At 35.3% G+C, this 21,342-nt stretch overlaps 1 protein-coding gene across 2 annotated transcripts in view; it reads right to left on the bottom strand.

Annotated features, from left to right (window-relative positions):
- Window positions 1-3,739: 3,739 nt before the first annotated feature.
- Window positions 3,740-21,342, bottom strand: part of ZDHHC2 (zinc finger DHHC-type palmitoyltransferase 2) — a 69,179-nt gene continuing 51,576 nt past the window's right edge. The window contains exons 7-13 of one of the 2 annotated variants that reach the window (XM_060086029.1): window positions 20,764-20,884; window positions 18,463-18,595; window positions 14,792-14,918; window positions 14,422-14,514; window positions 10,550-10,653; window positions 8,667-8,741; window positions 3,740-5,701 (exon numbers count right to left, since the gene is read on the bottom strand). In XM_060086029.1, the coding sequence (XP_059942012.1) occupies window positions 8,701-8,741; window positions 10,550-10,653; window positions 14,422-14,514; window positions 14,792-14,918; window positions 18,463-18,595; window positions 20,764-20,884 (619 nt within the window). In that variant the 3' untranslated portion in view covers window positions 3,740-5,701; window positions 8,667-8,700. Of the gene's footprint in view, window positions 5,702-8,666; window positions 8,742-10,540; window positions 10,654-14,421; window positions 14,515-14,791; window positions 14,919-18,462; window positions 18,596-20,763; window positions 20,885-21,342 lie in introns of both variants that reach the window. The other variant, XM_060086028.1, reaches the window with a different exon arrangement.

Raw genomic sequence — 21,342 nt, forward strand, 5'->3', positions numbered from 1 at the left:
TCTCATCATTTCATGACCCGACAGCAGTTGTGCCATGTATATCTCTGAACCACAACATTTTATTATTTGTTTATGTTACCAATTCATACCCACTATGTCAAAACAAGAAAAGTGCACTTTGGTGTGCTTTTTAAGGCACATTGGAGTGTGAATTATCAAATTTTAATAAACTGTGACACTATAACTGTGCTAAAAAAAATACAATGTATGTTGATATAACCAGACTAAGCCCTCATCACAATATTCCCAACTCATGGGAAAGCAACAGGAGAATTAGCAATTTTAAAATGGAGTATCTCATCACAGCATAATTTCTTCATAAAAATAAAAAATGAAAATAAGCCTGCAGCCAAAGTATGTTTACAAGTGGCCCATTTGTTAGCCAAGCAAAGCTGTTTACTGATGGTGAGTTATATATCATGTCTGAATGCAGTAGCCCAAAGAATGTATCCAGAGAAAACTTAAGCTTTGTGTACAGCTTTCTGATGAGAACAGTTGCTTGAAGAGTGGGGCACAACATCAGCACTTAATTATGGAACAAGACAAATGATTTTGAGTGTTTTTCTTTGGCTCTTAATGAGTCATGTTATCAGTACTGCCAGCTGTTTTTTAGTTTTGAGAAATCAGTACTGAGTTTGAGTAAAGAAGTAACTACAGGTGAGAATATTTTCAAAGAAGTTGAGAAACCACTAAGTCAGTACAACCTGAAGTGGAATCTACAAGGATGTGCTATAACTGATGGTAAAAGTATGCATGGAGCAGGAAAAAGTTTAATCAAATTTTAAAACTTGTGGAAATGTAAGGTGTTTGGTTTGGTGGGGACCCATTTCACTTGTGTCATACACCTTTGTTTTGTTTTTTTTCCTAACAAGAATTAACATTGTTTACTGATAGCTGGTGTCTTATACCACTGCAAAGACCATGTAGAAAGAGCATAAACCAAAAAAAAAAAAAAAAAAAATCGTACCTGAAGTATACATCTGTATACAGACTGTCCTCCTGTTGATTCTTTCTAGCCATTACTCCAGGGCTCATCCATATTCTCTACTTCTTGCCTAAGTATATATTTTTAAAGAACTTTAAAACATGTTTGTATGTTACACTAAGATGAGTGTATAATCAAGGTTGCTTTTTAAAAACATTCAACTTTCACATTATAAATGATTAGGGCATTTATGATACTTTCAATACTAGGCTTTAGGGGCTATACATACTGACAGAAAAAGACACAAACCTAAATTCTGACAATCTTAGTTTCAGCTGAATAAAAAAAAACAGAACTGAAGCTTTCCATGGTAACCGTTCTTTAATTCAGCATCAACAGAACTCTACTTTGGGCAATTATGTTTTTTTCTTAATTTGATTAAGCACCTTTATCTGTCAAACAAGAAACATTAAGTATTAAATTCAGGTCAGGATTGAACTCCTTACATTGTTAAATCTTCCCTGGAAGATGCAACATAAATCAGTTTGTTTTCATGAATCATAAAATAATATGTCCTTTCTGAGCAATAAGGAGCTGCTTCAGCATAAACCAGAGCTTAAAGTCACTTATCAAAAGGACTCCTTTGGTTTAATTGGTACTCAAATAAGTCAACACAAAAGATGAATAATATTACATTTCCCCCCCAACTGTAAGCTAACAGTACAGAAATACTGAATATTGGCTATATGAACAGGAACATCAAAGATCTATGGGCGTTGTGACCATTTTGTTTTTGCTGTCACTCTCCTGCAGTGAGAGGGCTGCAAGTGATTTAAAGTTGTCTTTGTTGGCACTGGCCAGACTTTCATTTGACCTTTTTGTTGGTAAAGAACAATGCAAGGGTGTCAGAGACTGAGCTGTTAATAACCTAGACTGCATTATGGACAAGCATCCTCTTTACTTACATCCTTTTTTTTGGAAGATGGAAAAAACATCCTATTTCAGAGCCTCCTGCTATACTGAACATCGTGCTGGGAGATACTTCACGTTCATAGTTTGTGATCCACAGGAGTTCCTTTGAAACAAGCCTACTTGAACTCATCCCTTCAGTGATGTCCACTTGATACAAATCGGGACACTACTGTAAAAGAATAACAAATCCATCATGGCAAAGACAAAAGGAAGGGTGCACGGTTTGGACCATTATAAAGTCTAACACAGTTGCCTGTGTTCTGTAACAAAGTAAGGTATTTTGGTAGTAAATTCTGAATCTAGTGGAGGAAGAGATTGCTCAGTTTTAAATCAAGACCTCTAATGTTGGAATGTAATGTTTTTAGTAAGGGACATGATCAAATTGCTGAAGTTTTAATAAAAATTAGAATCTATGAATTTTTACCACGGTAAAAAAATTCCGGCCTTGAGGTGTGTAATACAATTTGCTTCCACAGGTAAGGAGAAATACTTCTAAGTTGGCTAAGTATGTGGAAAAGGAATGCAGGCTGTTAAAAAACATTTGGGGTTACTTAGAAGTTTTCCACAGAAGGATCTTACCCAGAGATGTATGTTACTAGTGAAAATCCATTGTTGAAATGCATCACTTCAGATAAAATGTTAGCAGATCAGAATTTGTAGTCTGTGGAAGGGGGATGGTCGTGCTGGAGGATACCTTCATCACGGTTTACAGTGTAAGTGGATTTGCGTTTAAGTTTTATGAGGTTTGAATATACGTGGTGTTTTTTTTTAAATTCATAACAGTATCAGAACTATCACTTTTACAAGTAAATATTTGACAATAAGTGTACCACAGTATACAGTATAACTTAAGAATCAGCCCAGCAGGTTTACATGTACTATTGCAAAATAGGGAAAATTTGCTAGTTTATAATATAAGGGAGTAGCAGCTTTTTCACAGGTGGTTTTCTTGAAGCATGAGAATCACATTACTAGCTTAATTTTTTATGAACATGGTTTATAAGACCTTTGTGTATGATTTTCCCAGTGAAGATGGTTTTTTGTCAAACATATGCCATATTTCCAACAGTTATCTATTGATTACAGCACACTCAAATGTTAATCTTTTTCTAATTGTCCTCAGACTCCTTTAACTACTAATGAGCAATCACTTCATCCTGTCATCCACTTCTTCTCCAAAGACCTATGTTATAACCAGGTTGTAGACATGAATCTTGCCTGCAGGAGCTCTGGTAGATGATTAGGAAAAGTATATCTTTAAAGCAATTTAGATTGTCAGTGCAAAGGCAATTTCATATAGACAGCTAACAAAGGTGATCAACCAGACTTTATTATGGTATAACAGGAGGGAATTCATAGATAAGCACTTACTTGAATGTCTCATCACTGTATTCAGATGCAGTTTTTTTCTCTTTGAAAAAAACAAATCTTTCACTGGACAATGGCAAATAGCTAATGTATATGAAGAATTTGTACAACATTTTTAAATGAAAAAATTCTTAAATATTGATACCTATATGATATAATCTCTAAAAACAGGAAAAATCAAAATTATCATTTAATGGACTGTCAGGACTTATACTTCAAGTGTCTTCAAGTTTGAGTTAAGCAATTAAAATTTTTTAAGTGTTTAAAGTGTTTTTAAGGTACATTTTATAAATATATACAAAACGTAGGTCTATTTGATGCTCTGTTCACTCAGATAAAATTTATACTGCAAATCTAATGAGATATGCCATCATCTCCAAAAATTATAACCCCTTAGAGTTAAAAACAAAACTAAACAAAAAACACTTTAAAGATTAGTCACTGTATGAAACCAAAAAGGGAACCATTACAACGTAATGAAAAAAACTTTATTTTAAAAAATGTTTTCATCTGATTCTAATGTGTATTGACTTATGGATTTGAAAGATTACATGAAAGAGCTAAAGGGAGGGGGGGAAATTAACAGTACTCTAGCAAGGTAAAGAATAAAAATCCCTCTTTTTCCCCTAATTTCTAGTTTGACAGGAGGGGTCACCCAACAGAATCCTGTCCGTAAAAACAGCTCTAGTACTGTGCTTTGAAAAACATCTGGCTGCACGTAATTCTTAATACATTATGTGATGCTCTTGCCCTTAAGACTTCTAACAGTAGCTATAGGTTCCAACCTGGCACTTCAGGTAATGAAAACGATGACCAAACAATGCTTTAAGATAAAAGTAAGAATGTATCATATCTTCTGAGTTTTCTTGAAGTAGATTGTCAGATCAAAATCTTTAGCTTTAAAAAAAACCCTGAAAAAGACCATCATCCTATTGCTCAAAGAATTGCACTCAAATGATTTATAAAATGGACCGGGCTGACAGTGGTTCTTTCATAAAGTCATTTAATATAAAACTTCATGTTTTTAGCAAGAATGAGCAACTGCAAGGATCTGTTACTCCATTATCCTCTAGTCTACTTTGTGTTGAATTTATCTAATTCAGATTTTGAAAACTTTAATACCATTTTCTCTTTGTTTAAATACCAGTTCCTTAGCTGTGTAGTCTTAAAGGGTAATCTGCTTTAAATTCTCAAAATCAGTACCAAAAAAATGTATACAGCATATTCTAATTGCTAACATTTACAAAACTTGCACTCCATCAAATTAGAAAAGAATAAGACTTTTTAATAGTGCATAGAAGGCACAAGAGCTTCTTAGTATATTTACTGAAGCCGAACATTTTGGCATCAACAAACACACCATTGTAGTTTATCTTAAACTCAGTTTCCAAACAGCACACCATTCAGTTCCTGTTGGACTAAATTTCCAAAAGGATATGACTTTTGTTTGATGATTTGCATAATTTAATCTTAACAGGTATTTGAGGACCTATGTAGTTTAACTGTCATATTTCTGATGAGAGGAAGAAGAAATAATATAGATGTCAATGAAGGATTAATCCATTGGCCCATCAGGAATTCTTAACAAAAATTCAGTGTTTGCTATGTTCAATAGGAGAAATAACCTAAAAAGAGACTTTTAAAAGCTAAACCAGCAAAAGAATATCATAAACCAATCTTCATAATTGTTATTATAGACTTTGCCCCATTTTTCACATAATTAAAAGAAATGAAAAATATATTTTTGACGTAATAGAAATGTATTAATTCTGACAAAGATTTTTCCAGCCAGTTGAGCTCAAGCTTCAATGATCACATTTCTTTTCCAGCAGGGAACAAAGGCTAGAATTAAAGCCTGGCAAAAAAAAAAAAGGATGGTCATCTTCAACTGCAGGCCACTTGAAATTTGTAATGAATTCATAGTTTTTACAGTTCACGCAGCCTAAGGCTAGATTCACATCAGAGGGAGTAAACAAGTCTCGTCTGCTACCTCTACCTCCCCCTTCTCGTAGGTAACAGGTTTTACAAATAAAGCTTAGCATTATAATGTTACGTGAAATCTTTTAAATCTCAATATCTTAATAGTCTCAATTTTCTGAATCAGAAAATCAGAGGATCAGTGGGTTTTTTATGTGGTAAGTTGTGCTCCCCAAATATCTGGGTGAAAACTGGCCCATGAATTTATTCCAAGTTTTTATGATAGAAGATATTTTTGTCCTTGATTCATAAACCATAACTACTTTTAATGTTTAAGAGGAATTTGTGTTAGTTGAAACAATCTGTATACTGGAGTAAAAATGTGTTATGTTTTAAGCAACAGCTCGGAGAGAAATGGTCAATTCACATTCTGCATATCCAGCCAGAGGGGGTGGGAACAGCTAGCTAGTGGTGCCTTCCTGCGGGAAGCCTCTTCCATCCATCGACAGCACTGATTACCTTGGGATGAAACAGAAAACGTGAAACTCTCGTGTTAACTATAAAAATACAAGCAAACAAAAAATGAACCAACTCATTCATTGTTGCAATAACATCCCTTGTTCAAAATTAAATGTTTTCTATACTTGAAGGCTCATCAGATAAGTTCTTGCATATAGACAGACCTTTACATCAATTCTCAAACTATAATACACACATACAAGAGAAGAGGATCTTGTTAAAATGCAGAAAACACAGATTCTGATTCAGTAAGTCTAGGGTAAGGTCCACAACTCTGCATTTCTGTTAAGCTCCAGGTGATATCAATACTGCTGGTTTGGGGCCCCAATTTGAGCCACAGGGTTCTATGTTCTTAGTTCTGAATGTGTCTGAGGCCAATAGGAGTTTACAAGTGACAAGTGAGTTGTTAGGGGATTTAGGGAAGTAATTCTGAAATACCATGTGCATAGAATCACAGCATTTTAAAGTTTCTATTGTGTAAGAGTGAAGGTTGGGCAGGCTAAGTTTAACCTATACTTTAGCACCATTATGGATTTAGGCACATTTTGGCTGTGTGGAAACTATACTGAACCATGAAATATTTTATAAAAAGGTCACAGGTCATTTACTAATGTAGCTGAAAAAGGAGAAGAGATATCATTTAGTAATATAATCAAATTAGGTGTATCAATATCAGATAATATTGTTCAGTATAAATGTGTATTGAATGAATTGCAAGTCTGAGGCATAAAGCAGGAAAAGCTTTAAAAAACTATTTTGACTATCAGCTACCTTAGGAAAATTCAATTTTTTAAGGAACTTTTCACTGGTATGTCAACAGAATGAAAAACATTACATCAGAAAGCACTTTTTTCTTCTTTTATGTCAACGCAGTTGATTCATGCTACAATTGGGTTTTTATGACCACTACTGTCATATATTCAAATGTAATAACATCAAGTTTCTGTGAGATATTAAACGTAAATTATGTTATTTTATCACCCATTTACCAACTGTTTATTTAGAACCTACTATGTGTCTGGCACTGCAAAGGGTTGAGAACAACGATGAACAAACACAACACTGATCTTGTCAAAATACTGGGAAATCTACTGGATTTACACACAAAGTTACGTTACTATGTAAGCTTGTAAAATATTTAACACAGATAACCTCACATACAATGGTAATTATAACTAATTCAACGTACTAAAAAAATCCTGTTAAACTTTGTATGCTTTACAGAACTATGTTCTGTAAAATACTTTGTTTGTGGTATTAGCTAATGATTCGTATTTATATAATCAGCTATATTTTAAGAATTATTTCCAGAAATTTACACTGTATTTGCTAATTAACCAAATTAAGAACATTAAATTTTCACTATCCTAACCATAGTTACAATCAATCTGATCTACTATACCATCATATAGAGCCATCTAAAACCAAAACACTGGCCAAATGGCACACAGAATTACATGGCTATTCATCAAAACCAAAACCAAGTAAAATAAAAACCAGATATCCATGAACTACTTGGATACAATTTGGTTTTAGGTGCTACTCTCTTGCTAGGTCACAGTTTTATAAGTAGAGAGTTATCTTGATAATTTCAATGTTCAGCTCTTCATATATATTTTTTTAATTTTTAAAAATTTTATTGAAGTACAGTTGATTTACAATGTTGTATTAATTTCTGCTGTACAGCAAAGTGATTCAGTTATACATATATACATAGATTCTTTTTCATATTCTTTTCCATTATGGTTTATCCCAGGATATTGAATCTAGTTCCCTGTGCTATACAGTAGGACCTTGTTGTTTATCCATTCTATGTATAATAGTTTGCAACTGCTAATTCCAAACTCCCAATCCTTTTCCCTTCCACCACCCTCCCCCTTGACAACCACAAGTCCAATTCTTCATATTGTTTATTGTAACAGTACACATAGTTGTTTGATTTGTTAAGATGTTTATGGCTTTGTTCCAAAGGGGCTCCTTATTGTAGCTTTTTATTGACTGCAGCCTTATAAATAGATTTCACTTTAAGGAAACTAATTTGGAACTATAGGTTTAAAAAAATTATGGGTTAAAGAAAATGACTTGGAACACCTAGTATTTTAAGGGTGACACATGCTCTGGGGTTCTACTGTGACCAAAAATAGGGGTTGCAGAGACTTGTGCTAACAAGATATAATTATCTTGTATTTAGACCCAGTGAGATTCAACTAATGGGTGGTCAAGAATAAGACCACTGGATATCCTGAAGGAAAGAAAAAAACAAAAATAAAAAATTGCATGATCCTATGAAATGACAAGACAATTGTCATGTAAAGTTCAATATTTTAGGATCAATCTTTGCTATTTAAGGCATTACTATAAAAATGAATTTTGTTCAACTTATATTTTATCAAGCTAACCTAAGTACTAGCTAACATTCAAGCTAAATCCATGTCCAGAGGTCTCCAGCATGACTGATGCAATCCCAAGGGTCAGCTAAGACATCTTCTATTTGAGTCACTCAAAAGTAAATGTTGGGACTTCCCTGGTGGTGCGGTGGTTGAGAATCCGCCTGCCAATGCAGGTGACCTGGGTTCGAGCCCCGGTCCGGGAGGATCCTACATGCTGCAGAGCAACTAGGCCTGTGCGCCACAACTGCTGAGCCTGCACTCTAGAGCCTGTGAGCCACAACTACTGAGCCCGCGTGCCACAACTACTGTAGCCCGCGCCCCTGGAGCCCCTGCTCCACAACAGGGGGAGGGGGGCCACCGCAGTGAGAAGCCCGTGCACCGCAACAAAGAGGGGCCCCCTCTCGCCGCAACTGGAGAAAGCCCATGCGCAGAAACAAAGACCCAATGCAGCCAGAAATAAATAAATAAATTTATAAAAATAAATAAATAAATGTTTATGGAAACTATTTGCCCTAAGAGAGCTAGAGAACTCTTGAAAATATAAAACATAACAAGAAAGGAAAAGCTTTTCTTACTTCCATAAAGTATGAGTAAATTTTGTTAGAAGAGTTAATTCTCATTCTCCATGGTCAGTGCAGGATTGCTCATACCTTCAAGAAAGAACATAAGTTAGCAATTTTTGGTGTTGCTTTTGAACAAATAGGCAGAGACTGGTTTATTCAGTCATGAATCCTGCCAGTGTTTTTCCAAAAGTGACCTGTACGTAGTATGGGTATTTAGAAGATGTTATATAGAACACACACACACATACAGTACAGTCGGCCACAACAGGTATCACAAAAAAAGCACTTTAAAAACAGTTAAATATATACACCTGAGGAAGCAGGGGTGTGAATAAAACAATGTAAGAAACATTGAGCTTGGCACTTCTCACACGACCTTAAGTCACTGTTTTCTAATTCTTCACCTACCTACCTCATTCTTGTCAAACTAATCTTGGAGCCCTTTCTCATCTCACCATTTTCATATTTCTCTTCCTCCTTTTACAGCATCCTTTAAACTTTAAATAATTTCTCAGTTCGTCTATCACAGTAACAGAAAATTAATCTATGTCTCCAAATGAACAGCACACAGAAACCAGAAAATCACTTCTACATTAATGTAGAACTATAAAGTGAAATATGAATCTCTTCTGAAAGAGAGTTCTTTGTCTTTCTACCCCCCAAATATACATCACTTCTTTGTCTCTAAGGAAACTGAGGGATTCAAAAGGCAAACAGGTGTCATCAATTTTGTTTAGGTAATACTTAGTCCCTCCCATAGACTGAAAAATGGAATGGAATGTTTGAAGCTGAAGAGACAGACCAAATTATGAATACTCAAATCATGGGGATCTTCAGAGGGCATACACATTTCTCAAGAACAAGACTCATTAAAGAAAGAGAGAATGTGACTGATTATGTATTAAATAATGACTTAAGAATTTTTACTCAGGACTATCCGTTTGTTTTTCACTAAATCCCAAAGAGACTTCAAATAAACCAGGAAACACTTTAAAGTGCAGTAAGCCAAAGTCAGGCAAGCACTAGGAAAAGGTTTGAAGAAAAGACTAGAAATGAAGGAGAAACATTTGAAGACTTAAATAGGTCAATCTGGAGATTTTCTGGCTAATAGTGCCTTAATTGAGCATGAATGGTTTTGCACTCAGGAGACCACACATATAATATATACACACCCCTGCACATATGATCACATATTTTGTTTAATACTTAACAACCCGGAGAAATAAGTAGTATTTTAAAGATGAAGCTAAGTCTAAAGGAGGTTAAGTAACTTAACAAATACCACACACTGATTAGGTGCCCAAATTGGGATTTGATATCAGGTCTGTCTGCCTTCAAACACTTCCTTGTTTTTTGCCAATAAACTATATTGACCCAAATAATCAAAAGGTTAAAATCAACAATAACAAGAGAACTCTGAGTGGGATATGAAGAAATAACAGGTAGCTAAAGTTATGGCAATTCTGCAATGGCTTTACTTCGACATTTTGAAATGGATAAAACTTTTGAGTAAAAACTACATAATTTGAGATCCCTTTCAGTAGATACTTTTTAACCTTTTGTCTGAGCTTACTGCACTTTTTCCAATTTTTAAATAAATTATATTTTGAGTTTATCATTTTATTTAATATGCGGTAATAAAGATTTGGTTCTCTGAACTGGAAAAAGGGAATGTAAATCTGTTTTTCACAAAATGATTTTCTACAGCTTCCAGACATTAATCAAAGCACTTCACAAGCAGTTCTTTGAAAACAGTTCTATATTTACAATGGTAGTCTGACTCCAAAACAAGAAAAATTCTACAGGTAATAAGAATGAAAAATTTTTACCACTTTCACCTTTTAAAAATAAAATATATCGAAATAGCCAAACAAGCATTCTCTTACCAGCTTTACCTTTTCCCAGGTTTGTGCTGTTCTCTGTCCAAGATTGAGAATCAGTAAGAAGGTGGCTCTGGGACTCTCTCAATGGCTTTGCAGGAAATTGATGGTTTTCAGGACTGAATAACAATAATTATCATCATGATCATTAGGTTAACTCTTGATAGTATTCGGATCTGTGTTTTGCAAAGGATGGAACTCAACCCACTTGTGGTGCAAGATAATTGTAGGAGTTACACAAGAGAATTTGGGGAAAACAGGAACAAGGCATTAAATTACACTGACTCACAATGAAAAAAGTGTTCTCACTCCCGTTCACTTTTCTTTCTTCTGATTACAATACAATGACAATCTCTGACTTTAGCAAATCTCCATTCTTAATATGGAGAATAGGCCTCAGCCTAATACTTTAGCAGGTAAGGGAATCTAGTTAGAACTTAACAGTATTTTATTATTGATTTTATTTTTTTTAAGTTATACTCTATGGCAAATTATACTAATTTCTCATTTATGACAGTGATATAAAGTTTGGTTTAAAAAAATTTAAGTGGCAATTTAAATAAAAATATTAAAGAAAAATGTTAATTTTACAAGTGGAAAAAATGTGGAAAAAAATATATGAAGATGAGGGTAGAAAGATAAGTTTGAGAAAAACTGACCTATTTATTGTTTCTAAAGTGGCCTAACTGGTCTCGAACAAAGAATTCTCTATCTTTCTCTATAAAACTGAAACAACAAATTTGAACGTTATCTTGCAGGAATGTTGAAAACATCTGACATTATCAGGTCTTAAAAATCTGATGTTTAATTTGGTAAGTAAAGAGTTTAAAAGAAAGACTTTAGGTTTTAAAATTTAAGTAGAGTAACATTTCACTTAGATTAAAAAAATTATTGGCACAGAAACTATTAGTGTATTATTTTACAACACACCAAAATAGAAATTATAATACTGTTCAAAAGAAAAACCCACTTAAAATTCTTCCAAGAGTAATTTCACAAATTTTAGCTGACTATAACTATTATATTTTTTAAAGGATATGCCTTTGCTCCTTAACAATTACCTCATATCTAAAATTTGAGACTATTTCAATTTTGTGCTGCTTTAACAACCTCTTACTAAAATTTTGGGAGGAAAATCTTAAAAAAGAAAAGCCTGTCTCCTATTCATATGAAATATCTCTTTTACTCTAATTCTAATTATTCCTCAGGAAAGGGACCTTAGACCAAGTACAGCTAACTAAGTCCTGGTTTAAGGACTGTTTGGAGATTCATTACTGTTAACAGGAAGCTAACAAATGGCAAGGATCCACTCATTCAACAATACTCACTGAGTACCTGTTACATCAGTGAGTAAAGTCTTTGATCTCATGGAAATTTTGTTGTAATTGAGGAAGAAGTGTAATAAATATACAGTAAGTCAGGTGGTAAGGAGAGCTCTGACGACAGTAAGAGACAGTATAAAGGGAATGGAGGCGCAGGTTACTATTATCCAAGGGTTTCCAAAGGCGGCCTCTACTGTAAAGCTACACCTGAGCAGAAAGTAAAGCGAAGGCACAGACCATTCAGATATCCAGAGGAGGAACCTTTAGGAATAGGACAAGTACAAAGTGGCAAGTACAAAGCCACTGAATAAGGAACGTGCTTGGTGTATTTGAGGACCAGCAAGATCTGTGTGCCTGAGGACTGTGAGTGTCGGGAAAGTGGTACGGGGTGACCTCAAGAGGTGCTGGGGAAGAGATTAGTCAGCGCAAGGTAAGGACATTCATTAGCTTTTATTCTGAGCAAGATGGAAAATCAGTGGAGGGTTCTGAGCAGAAGAGTGACACAATATGATTTACGCTTTAAAAGGATCACTCTGACATTTTAATGGAGAATACACTGGAGGAGGGCAAACATGGAATCAGAAAGGTCAGTAACGAAGGTATTGAAATAATCCATGTGAGAAATGATGGCCTGGACCAGGAAAGCAGCCTTGGAGGTGGTAAGAAAGTATCCAGGTTATAGATATATTTGGAGGGGACATCTAACAGGATCTAAATCTGTAGATACAGGGTCCCTGAAAGAGAGGAATCTAGTATGACTCCCAAGTTTCTGGCCTGAGCACCTGGGAGAATGGAGGTCACTACGACTGATACGTGAAAGAATGAAGAAGAATCGTGTTTTGGGTGGGGCGAGGGTATAGATGGCTTGGAATCAAGAGTTCTGCTTTGCACCTGTTCAGCCGGCAATGACTTTTAGATGTTTAGGTGGGACCACTGTGTAGACAATCAAATATACAACTCTGGAGTACACAGGGGAGACCAGCACTAGCCATAGAAAATTCATAGGGGCTAATCGGGGGAAATTAGAGAATTTTGTAGAGGAGACTTTAGCTGTCAAAATCCAATCTCAACATTTAAAGGAAAGGGAAGAGAAGCCCGGAGAGGTTACTTGACCTCTTCTAGATCACCTAGCTGGGTAACAGTGCCAGAACTAGGATTTCGCCCAACGCCCACAGTACATTTAGTTGGAGAGATACTATCTCTAAAACCCAAATAGTCTTAAACTACAAAAACCTCTTAAACAAGGATAAAAAACATTATTGAAAACTACTGTTAAATTTTATGAAAGCAGGAAAGCAGTCTAAGTAATTTATTAAAACTAGATTTTTCTGCCCTGAGGTATATATATAAAAAAAAGAGCATTTAGCTCTGTGGAATTTTAAAGCCAAAACTCACAGGGCAGGACCCAGTAAGACTCTGGTGCCTTTGAATGTCCCTGTGACACACACGAGAACGGCCTCCTCGTTAACTGGTAGAGTCTGGACTGCACATAGCTCACTCTAGGGATGGGGGGTGGGGCAAATAGGTTTCATCTCATGACAATTTAATATGATTTTGGAATGGCTGCCAGAATCGCCACCTTGAGATGGATGCTGGGGTCACATCTGGCTCCAAGGGACAAAGCACTGTGATCAATAAGAAACACGAACTAGATGGGGAGACTATAAGCATAGGTGCTGTGAACATAGCATTCCAGCAACTAAGAAAACCTTTAAAATTTAACTAATGATATTATGGTTATGCTTTTACTATTGCCTTTCATTTAAAAATTAGAGGTATGGTCACATCAAAAAAAAAGTCTGTCTTGAACATGTAAAAAAATGTTTCAACTTAAAACTTCATGTAGAGCATTTTGAAACGTTTAGATAGTTTTGCCTTTTGGCAGTTAGTAGCCAAGTCAGAATCCAATTTCAGGTCTTCCTCAAATGCCTGATAGATTGGAACCAAAAGAGACTTAAAGCAGTAGCCGAAGTCTCCAGACAATGAATTTCCAAGACTCCTTCCTTTCTCTCTCCACAGAAATGGCTCAGATCATGCTTAGAGGTCTTTAAAGAGTACCAAGAATACAGTGCCCATTGCTAATGGGACTGTCAAGCAGATGTCTGGGATTCCATTTCATCTCCAAAGGCCTGACCCAGGCAGGGAAGTTTTTTGATCTCCTTAGAACGGTTACAGCCAGGAAGAAAGGCCTGGAGGGTCAGAGGGAAAGTTTACCCTGTCTGCTCACCTGATCACTAGGGGGACTAATTTGGACTTACATTTTTTTCTTTTAAGCACCACATTAAAAAAAAATCATAATTTATTTCAGTTAACAAAAATGTATAGAGAGTTAACACCTGTTTACTGACCACCCAGATTAAGAACAGAATTTTATAATTAGGACTGAAGCTCCCTATGTACCCCTCCCCAGTCATACTGTCCTCTCACGCTCATTCCAGGTAGAAACCAGTGTAGTAAATTATCTTAAGTTCTTAAAAATTTTTTTCAAAGGAACATATAACCGAAGGACGCAAGAGGATAAAATATATTCTTTGAAAGTAAAAGAGAAAAAAAATACGGACTCACTTTTTAGATGATGAATTCAATCCTGCAGGAGTAGATGCCTGTTCAGGATCCTGGTTAACAAGGCAAGTTGGAAAGGAGCAGCCATCACCTAGACTATAATTAAAATAAAAACTTACAATTATGCAGTAAAAAAGATGATCTCTGTGAGTAGAACATAGTTATATTATGGACAAAACGTGTACATCAGACATTGGCTTGAATGTGGTATGTTTATGGAGATGTGAGTCAACCGATTTCCACATTGATATAATAGTGAGTCATAAAATAATACTGTAAAAAATAGAGGAGTTTTTATGCAGAATTACAGAGTTCTTTTGTTGGATTACTTCCACTTTCAGTCTAAACCCTAAAAATTTTCACAACAAAGTACCTTGAAAAAATGGGTAGCAACCAGTACTTCTTCTCATCACCAAACACCTGTCTCATATTTTTACTGAAACCCAAGCTGAATCCATTCTTATCTGTTCCATGTCGAAATACTGGACTTCTAAATGCCTCTAGAAAAGATGGTAGAGCAATCACATGAGTAAAGAGCACATCATCTAGCAACACCTATAGTTAGAAATGACTGAATTAAATGAGGAAACTCTGAAAACCAATGGCTAGCCTCCTGTGACTGCTTATGTGCCTATCAACAGCCCTGCAATGAAGACTGTCTATTCTTTTAAAACAAACATAAAATATGATTAGATCTATTTTAGTTTTTAAGTAACCCATTTATTCTTGCAGCAGCACATCTGCATTGTAGAAAATTAGAAAATGCAAACAAGTAGATGAAACTTTACATCTTCTAAATCTTTATTAAATGGATGGCTGGATGGATAGAGAAAATAATTACAAATGTACATTCTTTTAACCAAAGTGCAACTAAAGATACATTCTACAACCCTTTTTCAGTTAATAAATTCCATTTTCCAATTTCATTAAAATTTTATCTCATCCAATCATAATTTTTTTTCTAGCTGATCAAAAATGTACTTTAAAGCTCTTTGTCCAAACCAGGGTCCAACGCAGAGCCATCCACCATAGCTGGTTATGCCCACTCTGCGTGTGGAAGCTGAGGTTCAGAGATACCGTGCGACTTGCTCAAAATATCACAAAAAATAAATGACAGAAGTGGAACTTGAATAAGGTCATCAAAGTTCTGTCTATTATGCTACGTTTTCTTCTTAAATAATGCCGAGATGCAAAATCTAAAATGTTAGTTTTGGGGTGCAAATAAACATAGAAGTGTAATAATTTCTGCTCATAATTTAAAAAAGGAAAAATATAACTAGCAGAGTCATGGTACTATGAAAAATGTGATTTGCAAGATCCTTAACATTTATCAACCTAGGTTATATAGCTTTTTATAAAACACTTTAATAATTATAGGACCATACTGTCCAGAGGAAGTCCTTTCAGTGTTACAAGTTAAATCTAGACGTTTCTAGAAGTTAAAAGCTAGTAGAAAGGGCCTCCCTGGTGGCGCAAGTGGTTGAGAGTCCGCCTGCCGATGCAGGGGATACGGGTTCGTGCCCCGGTCTGGGAGGATCCCATGTGCCGCGGAGCGGCTGGGCCCGTGAGCCATGGCCGCTGAGCCTGCGCGTCCGGAGCCTGCGCGTCCGGAGCCTGTGCTCCGCAACGGGGGAGGCCGCAACAGTGAGAGGCCCGCATACCGCAAAAAAAAAAAAAAAAAAAAAAAAGCTAGTAGAAAAATTTACATTTGAAAAATAATTTAATTGCTCTACATATAATTTAAAATAAGGTACTGTGTTTAGAAATTATTATACCAATATTTTCACCCTAATAGTACTTGCTGGGATAAGATTTAAGCTGAATACTAAAAATGAACATTCACTGACTATATACTACAATTAATCTTCACGGACTATTATAATAACAGAATCTCATAGCCAGTATCACACTGTTTTGATTACTATAGGTTTGCTGGAAGTTTTATAAACAGGAAGAACTTAACAATTTTTTTTGGTGGATATTGTTTTTGCTATTTGGGGCCCCTTGAAATTCCATATGAATTTGAAGATTAGTTTTTCCACTTATGCAGAAAGGCCATTGAAATTGTAATAGAAATTTCAATAATTTCCTTTGGGATGGTTCATTGATAGTATATAGAAATACAACTGATTTTTTTGCATATTGATCATGCAACTTTGCAGATTTTATTAGCTCTAATAGTTTTTATTGTGGATTCTTTATGGTTTTCTATATATAAGATCATTTCATCCACAAAAACAATAGTTTTACGTCTTCCTTTGCAATTTGAATGCCTTCATTTCTTTTCTTGACTAACTTCTCTGGCTAGAATTTCCAGTACAGTGCTGAACAGCAGTAGTGAAAGACAGAATCCTTGGTTTATTTATTTAGGGCAAAGGTTTATTTTTCAACACTGAGTATCATATTAGCTGAGAATTTCTCATAAAGTCCTTTGTCAGTTTGTAGAAGTTCCCTTCCATTCCAGTTTAAGTGTTTTTATCATCAAAGGGTGTTGTATTTTGTCAAATACTTTTTCTGTTACAGTTGAGATAAAAACGTGCTTTTTTCCCCTTCATTCTATTAATGTGGTATATTACCATTGATTGATTTTTATACATTGAACCACCCTTGCATTCCTGGGATAAAAGGTTATATACCATGACAAAGTAGGATTTAACATGCTGCTGGATTTGCAGATATGTTATTGGGAATTTCTGCACCTATATTCATAAGGAATATTGGTCTATAGCTTTCTTTTCTTGTGATGTCTTTGTCTGACTTTGGTATTAGGGCAATGTTGGCCTCACAGAATGACTTAGGAAATGTTTCCTTCTCTTCTAATTTTGGGCATAGTTTGAGAATAATTGATGTTAATTCTTAAGTGTTTGATAGAATTCATCAGTGAAGCCAACTGATCCTGAGCTTTTCTTTGTTGGGAGATTTTAAATTACTGATTCAATCTCCTTACTTATTATAAGTCTATTCAGGTTTTTATTTCTTCTTGAGTCACACTGGTAGATTGTGTTTCTAGGAATTTGTCCATTACATCTAGGTTACCTAATTTTTTTTTAATTTATTTTTTTGGCTGCGTTGGGTCGTCGTTGCCATGCATGGGCTTAGTTGCTCCATGGCACGTGGGATCTTCCTGGACCAGGGTTTGAACCCGTGTCCCCTGCATTGGCAGGCAGATTCTGAACCACTGCACCACCAGGGAAGTCCCAAGGTTACCTATTTAAACTTTTTTATTTCTGCAAGGTTGGTAGTCATGTTCCCACTTTCATTTCTGATTTTCATGATTTGAGTCCTCTTTTTTGCTTTCTAGTTATAGGCTTGTCATATTTGTTGATATTTTCAATAAACTAATTATTGATTTCATTGATCTTCTGTTTTTTAGAATTCTGTTTCCATAATGTCCTGTCTAATCCTTATTATTTCCCACCTTCTTCTGGCTTTGGGTTTACTTTTTGCTCTTCTTTTCATAGTTCCTTAAGGTGTAAAGTTATTGATTTGAGGTATTTCTTTTTTAATGTAGCATTTATAGCTATACATTTCCTGCTAAGCACTGCTTTTGCTGTATCCCATCTCTGCAGGGCTTCTGAACATACTGTTTTCTCTGCCTGAGATGTTCTGGCTCTGACTTCTTAGTTTAATATACTTTTTGCTTTTGTGAGCTCTTCCCTGACCACTCCATCTAAACCACTCCATCTAGACCACTCCTTCTACCTACCATTCCCAGACCTTGATTCATACCGGAACATCCTGTTTGTTTCTTTCAAAGCACTTCGCATTTTATAATTACATTTATGTTTGGTTATTGATTTTCTGTGTCCCTCACTAGACTATTTTACCCTTGCTAACCACTGTATATACACAATGCTTTACACACAATGGACAGTCAAAAAATATACGGAATGAGTGAATTTGTATTTGTCCCACAAGACAATGTGGGAAACAAGAATGATTTTACAGCTTCAGGACAGGTTAGCATTTAATCATATGGCGACTTCTGATGACTATTTGGTTTTGTATTTAAAGTTCTGTTAACTACAATAATTTGATACTCACCTAATGTAGATTTATTTTTGCTGACTAGCCAACAATGATAGCCAAACAGAGAAGACAAGCTGACAGAAAACATAGCTGCAGCAAAGAATAAAAACATAATATGGAACTTGGCTTGAGTATCAGGTAGGCCATTCTATAAAGAAAGGAAGAAAATAAAATGTTTTGTCAAAGGGATAAGTATTCCCCTACTTTTATAAGTAAGATTTTTTGCATAAAATTTTTGTTAAATTTAGGTATGGAGAAAGATATATGGCTTTATGTTAAAACTTTGAGGAAAAAATACATCTTCAGGTTCGAATAAATGTTTACTATAACATGAATATATATGTATATATATATATGGAAAATATATTAAAATTTGGGATATTTATTTTCTTTTGTATAATCAAATTCATAGAAAAATTATGATGTGTGTAAACTGTATCAGTAGGGGAGCAAGATAAAAGAAGCTATAAAATATAGCTTTTAATTTACTTCCTGAAAATGTTTTGTTAACATGCTCCAGATTTACAAATGCTTAAACAGTTTGACTATAATGCCAGAAAATGGAAGGTTAATGGGCACAATTTAGCTACTCTTCTCATTGATGTTTTACATCACTACAAACAACAGCATCAACTACAAACACACAGAACACATCCACAATAATACTGCAAGCTACTTTAAATAACGTCGTCACAAAAAAGATCAACACTAGTTTATAACACCTGTCTAAAATAAACCTTCCAATGCCTATGGGATGAAAAAGGCCACCTCAAAGCAAAACCAGACTGCTCCTTGTTCGTATGTCCAAGGAGATCTGGAGTCCCTCTGGAATGGCAGGCTTGGGGACACCTAGTGAAGCACCAGAGCTGCCAGGACGTGTCCCCTTCTGATATTCTGTTTCAATATCCTGTAGTACCTGTCAGATTGACCCAGGTCCCAAGATCTCACTGAGAGCTTTTGACAGCAGAGTCATCACAGTGAAAACCAGTCATTCCTTCACAAATTTGTTTGTGGTTTGGAAATAAAACCATCCACAGGAATGAGGAGCCGTGAGGCCACAGGCTCTCAGACACTCATTAGAGACCATTCTTCCAGCTGGACACTGGAAGTATCCCTGAAGGCTAGGCCATGTTCATTCACCTGTGGATTCCTAGCACTTAGCAATATAACTGGCACATAACAGGATTCAACAAATCTTTAGTATTGAATGTGGTTCAAATCTCACATCAGTGATCTAGCAATTCAGAAAGCCTTACCATAATAAAGGATAATTTAATGAATGTAATAAAGCAACCCTGGCAGGGGATAACTGTTGTTTTACCATTGTTTGGTGTTCGTAAGGAATATCTTCGGGTATTTAAAACACATAGTTCTAATTTCATTTTGCTTACGTTTAAAATATACAGTGAAGAAAACAAATGAGCTGCCTAAAGCATATACAATACCTAATAACAATTCAGGACATTATAGGTATAGTAGTTTAATAATCGTTTTACACATAAAGAAATACTTCTATTTTTCAATACTAAGAAAAAAATTCTTCTTATATAGTCAATTCTCGTTATTCGCAGTGGTGCTGTTCTATAAAGTTGCCATGAACACCGAATTTGTGAATCCTGAACCATTTCTCCAGGGAAGATACAGTGTTAGGGTCCTGTAAGCCTCTGGTCACAATATTTTTGTCAAATGATCAATACGTAACCTTGTTCTGTGTGTTTCTGCTTATAAAACCTAATTTATACCTTATTTAATGCATATTAAATAACAGAACTCACAGCCACCAGCACCATAACTCAGGTCTGAAGGAAGCTTATCTAAACACTAAACACATGTATTTTCTCCGTCAGGCACATCTCAGTCTCTTCTTCTGCTCAAACACTAGACAGCACTTCAGCGCTAGGCTTGAAGACCTTTTAAACAATGAAATCACCAACAAAAAAGCACAAAAATTGCAAAAGACATGGCACTAAATAGAATGAAAAAGCACACTTATTTACAGTATGTGAGTTCCAACAGGAAGGCAGCAGGTCCTCTGGTTTGATCTCAACTAGAAATGTGCACATAGGCGACTCACATTTTCCCTACTCTGTGCATGTTTGCAAATGACCACAAAAGCTACGCTGAGTATTGACTCTGAGGTTACAGATAAATGTTAGCAAGTAGGTGAATTCACAAACACAGAATCTGCGAATAATGAGGACTGACTATATATAAGTTAGCTCTCTTCTATAAAATTAGTGTCTGGATTAATTCACTACTGAAAATCTATAATACGTATTTTTGTATACCAAAAAAGTCGCCAAGGTAATGACTTACGGTCCAAAATTTGATAAAATACTGTAAATCTGTAGCAGCAATAAAAAGGCAGTACAGCAGAGAATAAGCCAAGAAAAGGAGGAAAAATTTATAATTTGAAAATCCAACACAATTGTTCACCCTGTTAACAAAACAAAAACAACATTTTCAATGAGTTTTACATTGTCACCCTAGGTATACATATGCTCAACCTTAATACAAGTATTTTGTTTCCTAACATTTAAAATTTATTGGCATTTCTTTAAGCATAACTCAGAAGATTTCTTTATACATACAAACATTAAAAAATCCACTTCACTAAAAAGGAATTTCTATGTTCAGATTTTTAAAATTTGATATATATGTAATACTGCTTAATCAATCATGACCCCTGTATTTCCTGTCCAGTTATACAAATAAACACATGCCTTAAGCATAGATACTGTGAGAAATCTACTAATACCAAGCAGATAAAAGGAATTTTCTAAGTTCTTCTCTGTGTTACCTTTGGGTTTGATTTCTAACTATGATTAAGTAATTTAAAAATCTTGGGCCTCCCTGGTGGCGCAAGTGGTTGAGAGTCCGCCTGCCGATGCAGGG

The sequence above is a fragment of the Mesoplodon densirostris genome, chromosome 20, assembly GCF_025265405.1.
Source record: "Mesoplodon densirostris isolate mMesDen1 chromosome 20, mMesDen1 primary haplotype, whole genome shotgun sequence".
Lineage (NCBI taxonomy): Eukaryota > Metazoa > Chordata > Mammalia > Artiodactyla > Ziphiidae > Mesoplodon > Mesoplodon densirostris.